Consider the following 18,349-nt stretch of genomic DNA (forward strand, 5'->3'; position numbering starts at 1 on the left):
CTTGGGTGTCCGCTACCTCCCCATCCTCTCTGGTTATAGTCCTAATCGGGGGCCTAGGGGTTTCCCTCTTGTATAGCCACGCCAAGAGACGGCCCGTTTTATCCCCACCTGCATGTTGTCTCTCAACATACTTCTTATAGTTGAGGTTGCAGAGCCTTTACCAAAGTTCTGCACACCGCTGCTGTAGTTTAAGTACTGGCTCTGCAACTCCCCCTCCCCTATTGAGTTCCCGTTCCAGTTCATCCTCAGCTTCCCTTAACTCCGCTAGGACCGCTCCCTGCAGGCCCTTTGATTTAGCAATGGCAGCACCCCACAATACCGCCTTTAAGGCTTCCCAGAGCATGCCTGCCGAATCCACACTGCCAGCGTTCTCTTCGAAATAATGTGTGATCTCGTCCCTGATATCCTCTCTGAAGACCGGATCCTTGAGCGCCTCAGCCCGGAGGCGCCACGTCGATATCCGCGCTCTGGGGCGGCAGTATTGCCATCCCAGGACCAGAGGCGAGTGGTCCGACAGGACCCTCGCTTTGTATTCTATTTGGGTGGTCTCTACCACCACATCTGGCGTGGCAAAAAAATAGTCAAGTCTTGTATGCAGTTGTTGCGGGGCTGAGTAATGCGAATACTGTTCCTCATTAGGATGTTTCAGCCTCCAAACATCTGCCAGCCCGAAGTCGTCGAGCAGTGTCTGCAATGCCCTGGCCGCTGGGGTGTGCTTATCAATCTAATCATCAGATCTGTCTACCCTGGGGTTCAGCACACAATTAAAATCCCCTCCCCAAATAACCGCCCCACGCACGCACCCAGGTTGGTACACAGAGTCCTAAAATATGCCGCCGTGTTTTGATTGGGGGCAAACGTGTTTACAATGCACACCACCTTATTTTCCACCAGTGCCTTCAATATGACCATCCTCCCCTCTGTATCCACCACCTCTTGTGTAAGTTGGAGCGGAACGTGCGCTGCCACCCAGACCAACACTCCCCTAGCGTAGGCAGAATACGGAGAGCCCACTACAACACCAGTTCCAACTTTTCCTGAGTCAGATGCGTCTCCTGCAACAGTGCAATATCAATCTTCTGTCTTTTCAAATACATCATGACCTTGTTCCTCTTTAAGTAACTATTGAGTCCCCTGACATTCCACGTTACGATCTTAAGATCCCCCATATCTCATAGGTATCCTCCCCCCTTCCGTGCAGCAAAACCCACCTGCCCACGCGATACAGATACAGCCCTCCGGCTTTTTCTTGTAGCCTCACGTACAAACTATACACACCCCAAACTCCTCACTTCCCTCCCCACCCTCTACCCATCCCTTCCCCAACACCACACTCCCCAACTGCTGCCCAGCTCCATCCCTGGAACTCAGGCACCCCCACATCTAGCCCTGCAAGCACCAAACAATGCCCAGAGCTCAGTAGGGTGAAGTCGCCCTAATGGCCACTTAACTAAAGTTACTAAGTGGGGTAAAGAGATCCGCTCTGCAAGACTCCCCTAAATACAGCAATAGTCACAGTGCTCATAATATATTGTGCAACAGTCTGACCTTCTCTGCTTAAGGCCGCTCAAATGACTATAATCAAGTCCCAGAGTCCTATTCCGCGCCATCTTGTAGCACCCTCCTCGTGCACTATTTATCGCCTCCATCTCCTCTTCCCGTCCGAGCGTCAGGCTCCTGGGGACATCCCTGCGCGTCTTGCCATCCCATGGCGTCCTCCGGAGTCTCGAAAAACAGACTTGTGTTTAAGAAAAACCTTCAATTTCGCCGGGTACAGCAACATGTATTTGTAGCCCGCCTCTCACAATCTCCGCTTTACCATCCCAAAGTTCATGCGGCTACGCTGCAGTCAGGGTATAGTCCGGGTAGGCCGTTATGTTTGCCGCTCCTCGTGTAATCGTTCCTCCCTTGCGGAAGTGTTCTAGTATCCTCTCCCGGTCCCGGTAATTAAGGATTCTGGCAATTACTGGCCTAGGTGGGTTTCCCGGCGGCGGCCTCCTTGTTAGAGCTCTATGCGCACGTTCCACCGCGAATCCTTGAGATAAGGCTCCTCCGGGTATCTCCTGCAACAGCATAGATTCGAACTCTGTGGGATCGTGGCCCTCCGATCCTTCTGGCAGGCCCACGATGCGAATGTTATTCCGTCGGGCGCGTCCTTCCGCCTCCTCAGCCCTGTTCTCCAAGTTGCCCACTCTCTGCACCAGGGCATGCAATTCGGCCTTATGGGAGGCACAATCCGCGGTGTTCGGGCTCACCTCTTTCTCGAGGGTCTCAGTGCGCTCCGCCAGGGACCGGACGTCCTGCCGGAGTAAGTTCACCTCCTCTTGCACCTCACCGACCTTAAGGTCCAATGCCGTTTTCAACTCGGTTACGGCCAGTTCAAGCTTAGCCTCCCAGGTCGCTTTCAAGTCCGCAATCGCAGCCAGGACCGCTTGGTTAGTACCCGTTGCAGGCATGCCGCCCGTGAGCGATTTATCCTTGCTCTTGGAACTTTCCGGACCAGGGGACGTCTTGGCAAAGTCATCCAGAGTGGGCTGCTTGGCCTTCGGTCTCACTGTTCTATTAGACATGGTCCAGGGACCCGCGTTCCGTGCAAGTTACAACTGCGCACACAGTTTGCTCCTAGCGCCCGACCATCTTGCGGCCTGCTCCATCCTTTGTTCTCGTCATTGATCGGCCATTTTGATTCGTCTTCCGTCTCCGGCGCTCCTTATCTTTTTTTCGCACAAAACTCCACCACCGTTCCTCCCACGCTTTCCAAAAGTTCACCAAGCACAGTCAGACCGTTCACACATCGACATGTGTGTTTTCAGCAGTCGTAGGCACATTGTTATGCACTATTTCGCCAGGATCATTTCAGGATCTCGGGAGCTCCTCCAGATCGCGTCCTCCTACATGGCCCTCGTAGCCAAGCCCCCAGAATACAGCCCATGTTGTCCCGCTCTTCAAGTGTGGTAGCAGGACCGACCCAGCCAATTACCGCCCAATTTCCTTAATTGATGCAGATTGTAAGATCTTCTCATCTTTTATGCTATCTCACTTGGAGGAGTGGGCACACAGGTGCCACCCGCTGGACAAATTCCAGACGGGTTTTAGAAGGGGTCACTCGACCAACATTAATGGGCTTGCCCTGAAGTGCGTGCAAGAGGCGGCGTGGTTGTCATCAGGGGGCACGTATATGACCTCGATCGACCTGACAGCTGAATTTGATTGGGTCGACAGAGGCAGACTATGGCAAAAACTTGCCAGTTGGGGCCTTCCCTATGGGCTTTTGAGGCTTATCAGTGGGGTCTATGAAAACTGTGGGGTACGGGCTCGGTTGAATCAAGGAGGTGATCCGTCGAGGAGAATCAGATCATTTCGGGGATGCACGTTGGCTCCCTGGCTATTCAATCAATATTTTTCCGATGTAGCCATTTCACTAATTAAAGAAGGACTCCTAGCCCCTAAAATCGGCAAGGATAAAATAATTTGGCTCGCTTATGCCGATGACCTACTGATTTTCGATAACACCAAGGTGGGGTTACAACGGTCTCTCAATAGTTTTGAAGCATATGCTGAAACCGATGGGTTAACAATTAAGCCTTTAAAAACCCAGATTCTATCCTTCAGGAAAGTGAGGGTAAAAACTTCAGGCTACGTAGGCAAATTGGGCGAGATCCCCCTGAAATTGGCCAAGACAGTGCGATACTTGGGGTTTAATTTTTCGGCATACCCAGGCTCGAAGGTATTAAGAGTCAATTTTACAGGCGAAACTGCTCGAAGCACAGGTGGTCAGGATTGACCGAAAGTTCGGTAGGTTTTCTCTGAAACCTGCTTTGATCTTCTATGAGAGTAAAATAGTTCCTGAACTAATTTATGGCCTGGAATTGCTACCCAAGAATGTGAGTGTAATTTTGAATCGTATAGAAGGGCACATTTGGAGAAGATTGTTGAGTGTGCCAAATGCGATCCCTATCTCTGCGATCAGGTTCGAATTGGGTATTGTCTCAATGTGGGCACGGGTTCAGTGGGCCTGCATATCTCTGTACTCCAAAATTAAAACTGGAGGGCCGAATACACTACCATTTGATGGGTGAAAATTTGGATTTCTCGTATACACGGATTTCTTTAAGGGATAGGTCCGAGGCGATCCTTGAGGAGATTGGAATGTCTATAGAAAGCCTGATATCTAACCTTATGTCTGTAAAACGTGCCCTATTCAATCTTGAGTGGTGCCAAACGGTTGATAAATTTCATTCCTACACCTCCCTATACCATTTGAATCATGAACATAGAGCGAGAGGCTTGCCCACCAAGGTCATCGTACAATTTCCAGATAGATTGTACAGAGGTATCATATTGAGGGCTAGATGGAATAGCTTGCCCACCAGAGATATTCTTGTTAGAAGAATGATGATTCCGGCAGATCAAGGTAGATGTAGGTTCTGTTTGACAAATGAGGAGTCTTTAAAGCATTTAGTTATGGATTGTGTGCCATTGCATCTGCTTAGGGTCAAATACCTGGAGCTCCTCAATGTTAATTCCATTACATTTGATGAAGAGAGGGCATGGAAACGATGTTTGAGTATTCAATCCATTCACGAGGGCTTCGCTTTATCTGGGTTTATCAAAAGCCTAACCCTGTGAACTTTGAGCAAATGTTTCTCTGTGTTTCACACCATATACTCTGAAAACTACATAGTGCTAGCTTGATGGTTCCAAATATTAGATTTGAATAGCTATCTTGATTATATGTAAAGTTTGGTCATATTGATTATCTCATTGATGGTTTTCTTTTTTTCCTTTTCATTTTGTAACGCTCACCTGGTATCCACGGGGACGTCACTCAGCCTGTTCTGACCTATTACGACCTCGAACCCTTCCCTGGAGTCTACTCGACTGGAGACTGGGCCTGAAACACAGGATTGGTAGAGTTTAACTCCCTATTGTCTCTGTGTGGTTGAACCCCTTCTTCCCCGGGGTCCAACCCTTCCCTTTGATCCACAGCCCACCTTGTTTTCTTGGAAAGTGTGCTCTCCATCCTGCTTTCAGCGCAGGGGCGCGTTGATTGATGCAAGCTCGTTGCTGCCTAGTTACTTCACTGGCAAGAGTCCGACAGGTAAGTATAATGAGTCTTTTGAACAGTTCTCTAACTTCGTTCCTTTCCTTCCTTAGATGATGGACGGCATCCGGGGATGGCGACGTGCTGCTGAGATGAGTAGCGCTGAAGGTAAGTAAGAGCGCGATGCGACCCTTTCGTATTTGTATTGAACTGAGTTCTTTTTCTGTGTCTTTTCGGTGCCGCAACATTTTCAGCGTGGATGCCGGTTATGAAGAAGAAATGCAGTGAGTAAGCGCGGAATGCGGCGCCTCTAGAGGTTTCCACACTAACCTGGAGTGTCTTTTCCCTCTTGCAGATGGATGAGAAGTTCCGGAGACAGAGTTCCCCCAGAGCGGCTGGGATTCAGGTAAGCGTTTGAAGCTCGTACAGTCTTTAAAAATAAGCGAAGATTTGCTGAATGCTTACTAATGCCTTTTTTCTGTTCTTTTCCCTTTTCCTTAGGAAGCGGCGTGCCGGGATGGGAATGACACCACCAAAGATGCCCGCAGAACAGAAGGAGCGATGAATGATGGCCAGAAGTGCTGCAAGGTAAGGCTGTTCCTAACGGTGTTCTTGTTCTTGCAGGAGCTGAGCGCAGAAGAAAGATGCAGGCCTACTGGAGACCGATCCGAACACAGTGAGTGTCACGCTGCAGTTGCAGAAAACACAAAGCATGTTTCTCAGCCTGGGCATGGCTTAAATAGTCTCTGGGTATCCCAGGTGTCTCTGGGCTGAACCACACCCACAAGACTAGACTGCACATGCAGTTCTGGGAATCGAAATATGTGGGGGCATCCATCTTGTCCCCATCAATGCACTACAAGTCCAATCCCCAATGTTATCCTATGGGAGTGAGTGAGTCTGGTGCCACAAGCGCCAAGTCTGACTCCAAGTGGGTCTTTGGAGGGATGGAGAGGCCCTGGAGGGCCATGTAGGTGACCGTGGCCTGGCTCCAGCCTGACATCTTGGAGGGCTGGGGACATGAGGGGCAGGAATCATGACACATTTTTCTATATTTTTGTTTCTTTTTATTGTTGGTTCTAATGGAACAGTTGATTTGCAATTTGTATTTTATTCTGTGAATTCTAAAACCTTTTATGTGTCTTGATGTTTTGTAAAGGTTTGAATAAACCAAATACAAAAAAATAAAAGAAATAACAGTGTCTGGTGTTTGGTTTGCGTGCCTCCTTGAGGATGTCCATACACCTTTGAGGTAGTTTTAAATGGCCAAATTCTATGACTTCAGGAGCCAGGCTGCCAAGTTCACTGGAGTTGTGGCTGTAACGTTGTCCTCCTGTGTTGTGTGGGCATGTTGTAGGGGCACAGGAGTTTGTTTGGATCACACATCGCCAGTTTGCGCAGATGCAGAAACCAAGGTGGTCTCGCCCAAATAGGAGCAACTAGGATTAGTGTCACTTTTTCCTGGTGAATTTTGTTCACCAACTTGTTCAGTAGCAGAGTCGGGGGGAAAAGCACAGGCAAATTTACCTGACCAGTTCATCCACAGGGCGTTTTCCCTTGAAACCCTGTTGGGGAATCCTGGATGCGAAGTCTGGGCATTGCATGTTTTGGCTTGTGGCAAGCAAGTCTAAAGGGGGGGTAACCCCAGAGGGAGAAGATATTGTTTTATATATTTCTGTTGAGCGGCCACACATGCTCTTCAGGTAGAGGATCTCTGCTTAATGAGTTTTCCAGAGAATTGAGTTCCCCTGGAATTATTATTATTATTTATTATTATTATTATTATTATTATTATTATGTTGCGATGTTGGGAACTTTCCCTGCTTGAGTATCCACTTTGACATTTTTTGTGCACGGCTGGACAGACTTGGAGAGTTTGTGCCCCATTGCTTGGTTATGTAAAATACGGCAGTGGTGCTGTCCGTGAGGACTTGTACTGTCTGACCTGACAGGTGCACTTGGAACCCTTGCAGTACTTTGAGCACTGCTAGCAGATCCAAAAGGTTTATATGATTTTGGGCTGTGATCTGTGTCCATAGGCCATGCGCTATGTGGTGAAGGTTATAGGCTCCCCATCCGGTTGAGTGATGAGTCTGTTGTGACAACTGCATTGTAGGGTTGTGAAAAGGCTTTCCCTTTAATAGGTGTTCCTTTGTCCACCAGTGTAGTGCTTGAACTAGTGCAATGGACGTATTCGCAGCTGTGCATGTGGAACCAGGTAAATACATGATGCCATCATCCCGAGCAAGCACATTGCTTTGCGTGCGGTTATTTGGCGACCGGCTCGACACTGAGGAATATGCAGCAGTATGTTTTGCACTCTTTTGTTTGACAGAAAGACTAGAATTTCCTTCTGTCTTTATGACAGTTCCCAAGAACTGTTTGGTCTTGCTTGGAACAAGACTTGTTTTTTTCTTGTTGAATGAGCATCCCAATTGGAACAGGAGATTGATTGTTCTTTGGGTATTTTGCTTGCAAATTTGAGGGGATTCCCCTGTTATCAGCCAGTCGTCCAGATAAGGGTACACTGGGATTGATTCTGAGCGTAGATGCGCTGCCACTACCGCTAGTACCTTGGTAAATACCCCTGGAGCAGAGGCTAGGCCGAAGGGTAGTTAGTACCTTGAATTGGTAGTGTTGGTTTACTATTTGGAAATGCAAGAACCTTCTGTGCGCTGGGAACATTAAAATATGAAATTATGCATCTTTCATATCCAAGGTTGCCATGTAGCGATTACCTCCCGTAGTGTTGCCATGCACAATTTTTGTGGCTTGACAGGTGTTTGCAGGGCACATGTCTAGGACAGGGCACATTGTTCAGGCTTTTTTCAACACAATGAAGTACATTGAATAAATATCCTTGTTTACCTGGTTTGCCGGGACAATTTCTATGGCATCCTTTAGAAGCAGTGCCTTCACCTGTTCCAAAAGGATATGTCGTTCTTCCTGTGAAGTCTGCCTTTGTCTTGGCGGGTGGTTGGCTGGTGTTTGGATCAGCTCTATGCAATACACCCCTGCCACGGTGCAAAGAACCCACTTGTCCGGAGTGATCCCCTCCGATGCGTGGGTAAAGTGTGAAATACAACCTCCTTCTGGAGTGGCATGGGAGGGAACCTGTAGCGGGTGGTCATTGCTTGGGGGGCGGGTGGGCGGGTGAGCACCTTCTTGAGGAGGAGGATCTGCCCCCCTACTCCTAAAACTTCTTTGGCCTCTTTGAAAATCCTGCTGGGAGGACTGGCCCTGTGATGAACCCCAGGATGAACCATGGCCACTTTGGTTGTAATAAGAGGTCCGTGGAGAGTTCTGTCCTCTAAACCAGCAAGAGTAAGAGCCCCCTCTTTGCCCAAAGGGTTTGTTGGTGAGCTGCCCTAGGGATTTGAGGGTATCATATTTATTTTGTGCGCTTTTGAGTGCATCCTCCACTGCTTGCCTAACAAAGTGTTGGGTTCAATGTGCAGGTTTAATAATGTAGCCTAGATTTCTAGTTTGAAGCTTGATTGGCATAGCCATGCGTGGCGTTTCATCAGTGTGCCTTCTGCCACGATCCTTCCCGCATTGCCTGCTTCTTCCAGGTTATTTTTAAAAATGCAGTTGGCTACTTGTTTCCCCTCAGCGATGGTGAGTGCGAGTTGAGTCTTTAGGGTCTCCGGGACTGAATCTATCTGTTGTGCGATTTCATCGCACTTATGGCAATTATAACTGGATAATAGCGTTGTTTTATAAGCTATCCTTGTTTGATAGGCTGCAGAGGAAGCTACCTTCCTGCCCAGGGTGTAGATGTTCTTACTCTCCTGGTCAGGAGGGGCTTCGAAACAGGCAAGAGGGCCCCCTGCCCTCTTTCTTGTAGTGGTAACTACTAAAGAGTCAGGTTTAGCTGCCCCCTAATGTATAAGGGGTCTGAGTGGGCTGGTCTGAATATCTTCATGATGCAAGGGTTGACCGCCTGTGTCAAATCGGGTGTAAGCAGAGAGGGTTGAATGCATTTCTGTACCGATTGTAACAGGGGGATAAATTGAGTTGCCGATTTTTTGTCCCCAAGGATGTCCTCCAGGAAGTCTTTGTCGACATGTGCTTCCTGGGTGTCTATTTTGAAGTGCTCGGTAGCCTTTAGAAGCGGGTCATTATGTTGGAACTGGCAGTCTACCGGGGAGTCAGCCTCTGGTGGGTCAGTGTGGTCCGGGGACTGGATGACATATTTGTCCTCATCGTCGTCGTCGTCATAATATTGGTCCAAGTCTACTGTCTCCCCTGTGTCCTCAGGGTCTGTGTATGTGTCAGGGTCTTGAGAGGCTTGCGTGCAACGGTAATAAGTGCCCTCACCTACATCTTGATGTGACAAGGTGGTAGCCTGCATGGTGTCCAGGCAGGCTTTTTAGCAGTGGGCTGAGTGACTGCTGCCCCACTTTGTGGGGTTCCCTTAAGTGTTTTGGAGGACTTTAGGGTGGTCATCAAAGACATTTATAACAGGACATTCTTCTCATGACCTTGTCAAATTGTTCTGTGGTCCATTGTGAGGAGCTTGGCAATACAGATGGAGCATAAGTAGTAAGAGCAGCTGTAGGTGGGGCTCTGGGACAGGGGTTTTATTATGGTGTATAGCCCCTGCAAGGTGCCCTCTGGGGTAATGTAATCCCCTGCTTATAATAGTCTGAACTTTTTAACTTGGGGCGTCAAGACTTGTGGTTTTTCAATGTTCTGGCACTTAATAGGGTGACAGGAACGTGTTTTTTAATTAACTCGTTCAGTTTTGAGCTTTTTGAGCTTTTCTGCAATGCCGTCAACACGTCTTTCGACACCGCGATGGCCCAGAGGACAGGAAATGATCGGACCTTCCCCTCAACGCCGCGTGTGGCTTATCGGTCGTCGACTTTCGCCCATGGGGGATTTGCTTGGTGTGATGTAACTTGGTAGTGCTTGAGCTGTCGGTGTCGTCCCCGTAGCAGAACTGCCGGCATGCCTGTCGGGGTCAGGGGCTCGCACGCGGGAATCCGATGGATCCCAATTGCACTCAGCGTCACTTATGACGTTGATGCTGCCCAGGGCTTTAAGTGGGCCGGGGCCTGGCAGGGCTGGGCCCCGGCAGGCTCCGAAATTTCGTTTTGAGGCGGGGCCCTGCCGGGGCCCACTAATCTCCCCGGGCAGCCCCGGCCACTACACGAAAAGGCATTTTTTTCTACAGCCTGAAGCTCTCGCTCGTGTGCGAGAGCTTCAGGCTTCAGAAAAAAATGCCTTTCAGCTATAATGGTGGCGCCGCACCTGCGAGGCATCCCTTTAATCAAGGGATGCACGTGGGCCGGCGCCACCATTATGGAGAAACGTGAGGCCGCTGGAAGCAGAGGCCTTGCTTTCTAAATACTGAAGCTCCCGCGGATTCGCGGAAGTTTCAGTCTTTAGGAAAAAGGCCTCTGCTTCCATTGGCCTCACCCTGTCAGCCTTAATGGTGACGTTGCCCCTCCCCAGCTGGCGAGGGGCAGCAACACCATTAAGGCTGAATAGGCGAGGCACTGTCCCCTGCCAGGCAAGCCTATACAAAATAAATGCCGAGATCAGCACCCTCTCCCCCATAGGGGAGAGGGTGCTAATCTCTACAAAAGGCTGCCTGGCAGGGGTGCCAGTAGCCCATTGAGCCGGGGCTCGTCAAGGGGGCATGGCCTAACGGCCCATCAAGACCCCGTTGTTAGGCCACACCCCCTCGATGGGCCCCGGCTCGATTTGTAGTGCCACTTAAGGCACTGATGCTGCCTCACTTATGACGATGATGCTGCCATCGTTGGAGGCTCCCTCAATGTCCATGGAGGTCTCGGCCTGCATGGTGTGGTGGGCCCAGTGTCAGGTCTTGCGGCCCTTTAGAGTTTTTGGCATGAATAGTTTACAAGACTTGCACTGTTCCTCGGCCGGTTCCCTGGGGAGACAAAGGTTGCACACCCGGTGCAAATCTTTCCAGGGAAACTTCCTTTTACAGGAAGGACAGAAGTTCAAGGGAGTGCTTTCGCTGTTTACGAGGATGGCAGCCTATCGAAATAAATGGTAGTAAAGGGGAATGTACATTTTTTTAACGAGACTAGAATATGAACCTACCCTGCTCTCCCTACTGTTCAGGGCCAAGGCCCGATGGGGCCTTGAAAGGCCTTAGACAAAGGATCCTTGGGACAGGAGTTGCTGTCGTCAACGAGTGAAACTTGTCCTTGAAGCCGTTGCCGAAGATCTTGCAGTAAATGGTTGTCGAAAGGACAGAAAGAAATACTAGAATTAAACTTTACTAAGTAATGGTGTGAGCCAAGAAGGAACTCTGCGATATGTGTCCGACTATGATGGTGGAAAAAACAATCTGAGGGACCTCGATGGGTGAAGGACCGTGGGTACAGTAGACGTCACTCTAGGGATAGTCTTATTGGCACACCCTGTCGATGTTCCTTTTCGAGTTTCGAAAACAAAAAATGTAATGCTCTGCAGGTACCACTAGATGTCGGCCTATTCATAGCATGTGATCGAACAATCATACAGGAAAGTGGCCCTCATTCCGAGTTTGGAGGTAAGGGAACAACGATGCCGGTAAAGGAATACCGGCATTGATTACTGCTACGGGATATTCTGACCTGCCCAACCGCTATTAGCGGCATCGTAAAGTACAATGCCGTCAATATCGGTCTGGGGGCACGCACGCGACCCACCATGACGGCATTAGCGGCATGCCGTAAACTGGAGTAGATCACAAGTGAAGCGGACATTCAAATGAAGGCAGGAAAAGTGCTTACCGGCATGCCGTAAATACCGGCATCGCTGACCTACCGTAAAATGCCCTGGGCAGTGTTCACAACTGGCACAGATGCACACAATCGGCACAGGTGGAGGCAATGGTGTCAGGCCCAGTACAAAAGGAGCACACCCACACACCACACCTCCTCCCACACCAAGATAAATCCAATACTAGTAGCATTACTGGAGCTGGAGGACATGCTTGCATTGCCACAACATCAACAACAACAACATCCGCCACCACAGAGGAGACGCAGGAGGAGAAGGAGGGTGAGACAGACCCAGCATGCCCCACCAGTGCAGCCACCGTCACCACGCCGGCAGTCCCCAATCCCTCGCATCAGAGCCAGTCCTTTCAACCTAAGCCTGAGCAGATCCACACCCTGTACTGTCTGGACCGGGACACCATCACCACCATAGTGGAACTGATACACGACGACATAGTGAGCCTCATTGAAATACGCACCGCCATCCCCCCCTACTGAAGGTAGTGTCTGTGCTCCACCTCCTTGCCACAGGCACCTACCAGCACACAGTGGGGCACATGCATGGAATATCACAACCCTTATTTCCTCGGATTCTGTACCAAGTGCTGGATGCCCTCCTCAAGCACACAAGGGACTACATATCCCTACATATGCCTACCATGGACTCCCGAGGAGATATTTGATACAAAAGTTGGCTTCCATGCACTGGAAGGCATGCCAAATTGTGTAGGTGCCCTCGACTGCACCCACGTGGAGTTGGTGGTCCCACATGCAATGGAGGTGGTGTACCGCAACCGTAAGCAATACCAATCCATCAATGTGCAGATAGAATGTGACTCCAGCAAGATCAGCACACATTGTCGTGCCCAATATCCCGGATCCACACATGATGCCATGCTGCTGTGGAATTCCTTGCTACCCCGCCACATGGAGCGACGTGCCTGTCTGTTTGGTAAGTCGCCTGACAGGCCCATGGCAGTGCAGTTGGGGGGTGTGATTGGTGGGTGAGTGGAGACAGCACATACAGCATAACACTGTGGCCCTACATTTTCCGACCTGAACCAGACCCAACAATGCCTTACATCAGACCAATGGTTCACACTGATACACCATATGTAGAAGCAGGCCACATCCCTTAACGCATCCGCTGCACATCAACTGAGCATACCCTCTGCGACACAATCCAGCAACATGCAGTGAGTATGCCTAACGCACATGAAGGCAGCAAAGCACAATACAGGACATCTGCAAGAGCATGCAAGGGAACACCCTGAAACATGTGGACTACGCAATCCATACCTGCGGACCATTGTCCAGCACACAATGCGACAAATGTACCTGTATGCATACACCCAGGGACCTGTGCATGTGAACACCAAATAGTTGCAGCCATGACAGTGATTACTACAGGTGTAATGCCACAAAATGAGTCGAGCATACCTCATTGTGCCCCCATGCAGGTGATTGTGGCTATAACTTGAATCCCTGGCTCCTCACCCCTGTTTGGATCCCACAGACCAGGCACGGAGAGGAGTGCAATGGGGTCCATATCCGCACCCGTGTTCTGATCGAGAAGACCTTTGGCCTGTTGAAGGCACGTTTCTGTTGCCTCAGCAGGTATGGTGGAGCACTCCTTTACGGTCCTGAGAAGGTGGACAAGATCACCATGGTCTGTGCTATACTGATCAACATGTGCATCCGGTGGAACTTACCCCTGCCACCTGACATTTAACAGCAACCACCGGGTGAAGATGGGGATGATGAAGGATAAGAGTAGTACATCAGCCATCTGCCAATGCCCATGAGGAACATGCAGTGCGCCAATCAGTGATGGACATTTACGTATCATGCACTGTGATGAAGAGGGGGCATCAAATCCCGCGCACTGTGCACTGGGTTTGGGGGACTCTGGGGAGTCTACACTGTTTGGCATTGAATCCTAACACACTTAATAAGCAATGTCCAGTCATGTTATGTGTATCAAAATGTAATGTAATGATCAATAAAACTATTTACATAGATGAACAGCCCAACCACGATGCAACAGCGTCTTCTAGGTCACGCATTTCTTTGATGGCTGGTGGTCGCATGGGAGCTGGAGATGTACTGAATTGAGGGCTGAATACGGCTCCAGCCGTCTCCTCCCCGGAGCTATCGCCACACGACCCATGTACCAGGGGGTGCTGTGGTGTGTTCCCCATGGATGGTTCCCCTCAGTGTCCTCCGACATGCATTGCCCTGCCTTGTCAGCCTCGTCCTGTTGGACATCATCCTCTGCAGTATCTCTTGCAGATTGGGCCACCTCCTCTGGGTCACTAGTGGCCGGTGACTGAGGTGCATCACCATTGCTGGACGTTGCTGTACCCGCCTCGTCCGATTGGGAGTCAGAGTGGCTTGTGGTAGGTGTGCAGTGATGGCACCCAATTTCCCAGGCCGGTGCTCATTCCCTTGTGTCGGGGTGGATGCTCCTCAGGTCCTATGGTCTGTGACACCCGTTTACCAGACTGCTGTGGCATGGGGGCGGTTGTTTTCATCCTCCTGGCCCTTGACGTGGATGGCCTGGTGCCATCACATCTTCCCTTCTGCTTCTGCCTGGTGCTGTTGGCTTTGTTCCTGCGGTGGGCCTGTCATCGCTGTCTGATACTGTGCCAGTGTGGGACGGAGAGGCAGGGCATCAGTCATGGGTGTAGGAACATCCAACATATATTGATCTAGGTACATTCTGGGTCCTGTGCATTGCTGTCTGCATGTTGGAGGGGCAAACATGGTGCTTACAGGTGTTGGGTGTGTGGTGCAGTGTCTGTGCGTCCTTCTAGCACATCCATGTTGTGCATGCATTTTGCTTTTTGGATTACGGGTGTGTAGTGGATTGCGTGCAGTGCACATGCCTCAGGGTGTGCGTTCCATGTGATGTGTCACCAGGGCTCTGGTGTAAACCTGGTGGTGGAGCTGTATGCACCATGCAGTGGGATGTGACACTGGTGGGGCCTGCTTCTCTGCAGTGCTGCATGTGTATGGCTGCATGCTGGTGTTACTTGTGTTTGGAATTGGACGCTGGTGGTTTGTGTCATTGGGGTTAGTTGTGTGTGTCTGTGACAGGGGTGTCGCATTTCTCTAGGGCAGTCATTAGTGGGTGGTAATGGGCAATGTACTTGCTGTCATCAACTTGCCATTTGGACACAACCATTGAATTTGTGGTGGTAGTGTGTGTTCACTTTTGTGTAGTGCCAACGCTCACTCACCTTCGTCAGCCGATGATGTTACTCCTGTCTCAGCACACCTGACCCCTTCTGTGGCCTTCATGTGTAATAGGGAGCAGCACGTTACCTCCCATTGTGCTAGCTTGATGGGCGTGGATGGTTCAGTTCCTGTTGCCTGGGCCTGCTGACGGTTGGTAGTCCGTATGTTTCGGACACGCAGCCGCACGTCGTCCCACCTTTTCCGGCATTCTTTTGTGTTGCATGTGGGTGTCCCCACTGCGGACACCTTCTGGGCCACCTCCTCCCAGATCTGTTTCTTCCTCATTTGTGTTGCACGGCGCAGGTCTGTGCTAAACACCAAATCTGCATGCGGGGCCAGGGTGTCAACCAGCATGTTAGCTCCTCGTCGCAGAAACGTTGTTTGCGCAGACGAGGTGTGCCTTCGAGGGTGGACCGTGTCATTTTCTGACAGGCTGGGATCTCAGTTTTGTATTTCAGTGCCTGAAGCCATGGGATTGCAATGGATTGTGATTTGATGGCCGACGTGCACTTTCCCATTCCGGCGCGATGACGTTACTTCTGGTTCTGCCTATTAGCGGGCACCGCTATTAGCGGGCACCTCTGATAGCGGTGCCCGCTAATGCCGTATCCATTGATGCCGGTAGTGCTATCTGCGGTTTCCATGATGCCGCTAAGGGCCATTTTCGGGTCCTTACCGGCATGGCGCAAAGCTCGTGCCCGCAAAGTCGTAATAGCACTCTATTAGCAGGCTCTTACCTACACAGACACAGTATTTGCACCATGCCGGTAAGGACAGTTACTTACCTCCAAACTCGGAATGAGGGCCAGTGTGTCCCAACAGGAAAAACTTTGTGTTTTAACAGTGGCAAAAGTCACTGTGAGCTGTCTCATTAGATAGCTACTGAAAACATAACACCCTTGAGAAGGTGTGTGTAACACCTAATGTGGTGTCCTTATGCTGGCTCTCTTCAAAAGGGAGAGCCAGCCATCTGAGTTTATTAATAACACTTGGTAATACATCCTTGTAGCAGCTCTCCGATTTGCAGGAGCTACTAGACACTGTGCTAGACACTTAGTATATGTGTAGAATTCACACATTTTATTCTTTACCACATGTATAAAATGTATATTAACAATTTCTAAATATACATAATATATACAAATAAAGTGAATGCAGCAAAAACAAAGTCAAAGTCAAAAGTAGAAAGGATAGATGCAAGGAAGAATTGTAAATTCAGAGCAAATTTATCCAATACAAAACAGTATTACAACAAAACCAAAAGTAGGTTGCATAAAGACTGCCTGACTCATACAGTATATTCGGACAAGGACCTAATTTGTACAAAGCAACTCTCTCAATATATCAGTATAAATCATTCATATGGGGTTGAGAGATTCTCCCATTGGTTAATTAAAGTCCATTAAGAAAATAGTTGTTATGGACAAAATATTTCAGGATGCTGCCGTTTGGCAAGACTCAATGTTAAAAAGGCATTTACATAGCTCCCAGCCATGCTCAAGCCAGAAATGTGCATGACTCAAGACACCAATTTGGTTACTCGCCGTCAACATTGATGGGTGTCCTGAAAGGTGTAGAAGGTACAGCCAACTTAATTAAATCATTAATTGGTAAGGTGGTGGCACCTGAAAAATCACCAGCAAAAGAATTAATAAATGAAAAGATCAGATATGGATGGTTCCTATTACACAAGAAGCTAAAAGGGAAATGCTGTACCCCTATGTCAGACTGACAATGAAGGATGGCGCAGAAAAGAAGAGTCAACAATCATGGCTACTTCTGGTCACAGCTGGTATAAAATAACAAATATGTAATTTCACAATGGGGCAAGATAATTCCATTGATTGTCGGTGATCCGAGGAGATCAATTTAATACTAAACAATTCTAAAAGAAAAGGCCTTAAAAGTCCAGTTACAAAAACGATCACATAATGGGAAGACTTCACTACTGTACATCGAAGAAATGTTATTTTGTTCAAAATAAACTAAAGGCATTTCAAAATGATATTTTACCTGAAGTCAATGAAGTAGTTGAGGACGTTGACGAAGAATCAAGGGAAGTGGGGAATAATGGGTCCCAAGCTAGTAGGTCACTGTTAGTCCTTCTATAATAAAGAAGCAAAAACAAAAGGCTTGTAAAACAAACACTTCATATCAACTTCAAAGCAAAAATAAGTGACACTGCACAGAAGGAAGAAAATTCATTATAAAACTTAATGAAGAAGGAAGAACTGTAATCTTATGTAATTCTGAAAACAGGATTTTGTTGAATTAGCAGAGCATCATTATCTTCAATTAATTCAGAGCACAAGACAAGGACTTATAAAAAAAAAAAAAAGGATGTGCTCTTTCCACCCCATTTGGGCACAGACATCACCCAAGTTTCACCAACAGCCACTTCCATTTTCTTTTTTTTTTAAACATATTTTTATTGAGAGAGTAGGTCAGCAGCAAGATACAATATTAACATGTCAAAATATAGCTTGATCATTTTAAAGCCTTCACTTTAGGGGAGAGGGGGAAGAGGGAGACATCACAAATCACAGACATGAGAGCAACCAGTACAAGTGTAGTAGGTATCGCAAGTCAAGGCGAGGACCCAGGTGTTACATCAGGGTCTGAGTCCAGGCCGCACAGATAGAAGCGTAGCAGTGACCAGATATCTTTGGGGCGACATGGCGTCGGAACCGACAATACAAATAATTCCTCGTCATCATTTACCATACAGAGGTCCCTTAAAAAAGTGGCTCTGGTTGGGGCGGTGGAGGACTTCCAACATTTAAGAATACAACGTTTAGCAATAATACAAGCAATGTTAAATAAACGCCTTGTGGTTTCCTTCACTTTGCCTATGTCGCCCAGCAGGTATTTCAAGGGGGAGAGAGTCGCCGGGATGGCTGTGATATCCTCAAGGAGCTTCGCAACTTCCTTCCAGAACTCCGGTATTAGCGGACATGACCAGTACATATGATAAGGCCCCGCATTGGGGGCGTCACATTTGGGGCAGGCACCTGTGCAATTTTCCACAAATTTAGCTAATCTAGCCGGGGAGTAGTGTAATTGGTTTAAAACCTTGAACTGAATCAGCCGGAACCCAGCATTCATGGACACTGATCGAGTAAGTTGACAGTACCGGGCCCAGCGGACCTCGTCTATTTGAGTGCCCACGTCTCGCTCCCAGATTTCTCTCATCGTATTGCGTGATGGGGAGTGGGTCTGCACCAATGAATATAACAGAGACCCCCTTGCTTTGACCGTCCATTGATACTATTGACCTTATGCATGCATGGGATTGGGGTTCTTGTGAAAATGTCGGCCACTT

The 18,349-nt window shown here is 48.8% G+C and overlaps 1 protein-coding gene across 2 annotated transcripts in view; it reads right to left on the bottom strand.

Annotated features, from left to right (window-relative positions):
* The window catches only part of FCHO2 (FCH and mu domain containing endocytic adaptor 2), a 1,284,287-nt gene that overhangs the window by 459,702 nt on the left and 806,236 nt on the right, over nucleotides 1-18,349 (bottom strand). For both annotated transcript variants that reach the window (XM_069627506.1, XM_069627507.1), the window contains exon 16: nucleotides 17,041-17,132. In XM_069627506.1, the coding sequence (XP_069483607.1) occupies nucleotides 17,041-17,132 (92 nt within the window). The remainder of the gene's footprint in view (nucleotides 1-17,040; nucleotides 17,133-18,349) is intronic.

The sequence above is a fragment of the Ambystoma mexicanum genome, chromosome 6p, assembly GCF_040938575.1.
Source record: "Ambystoma mexicanum isolate Mex_15411 chromosome 6p, UKY_AmexF1_1, whole genome shotgun sequence".
Classification (NCBI taxonomy): Eukaryota; Metazoa; Chordata; class Amphibia; order Caudata; family Ambystomatidae; genus Ambystoma; species Ambystoma mexicanum.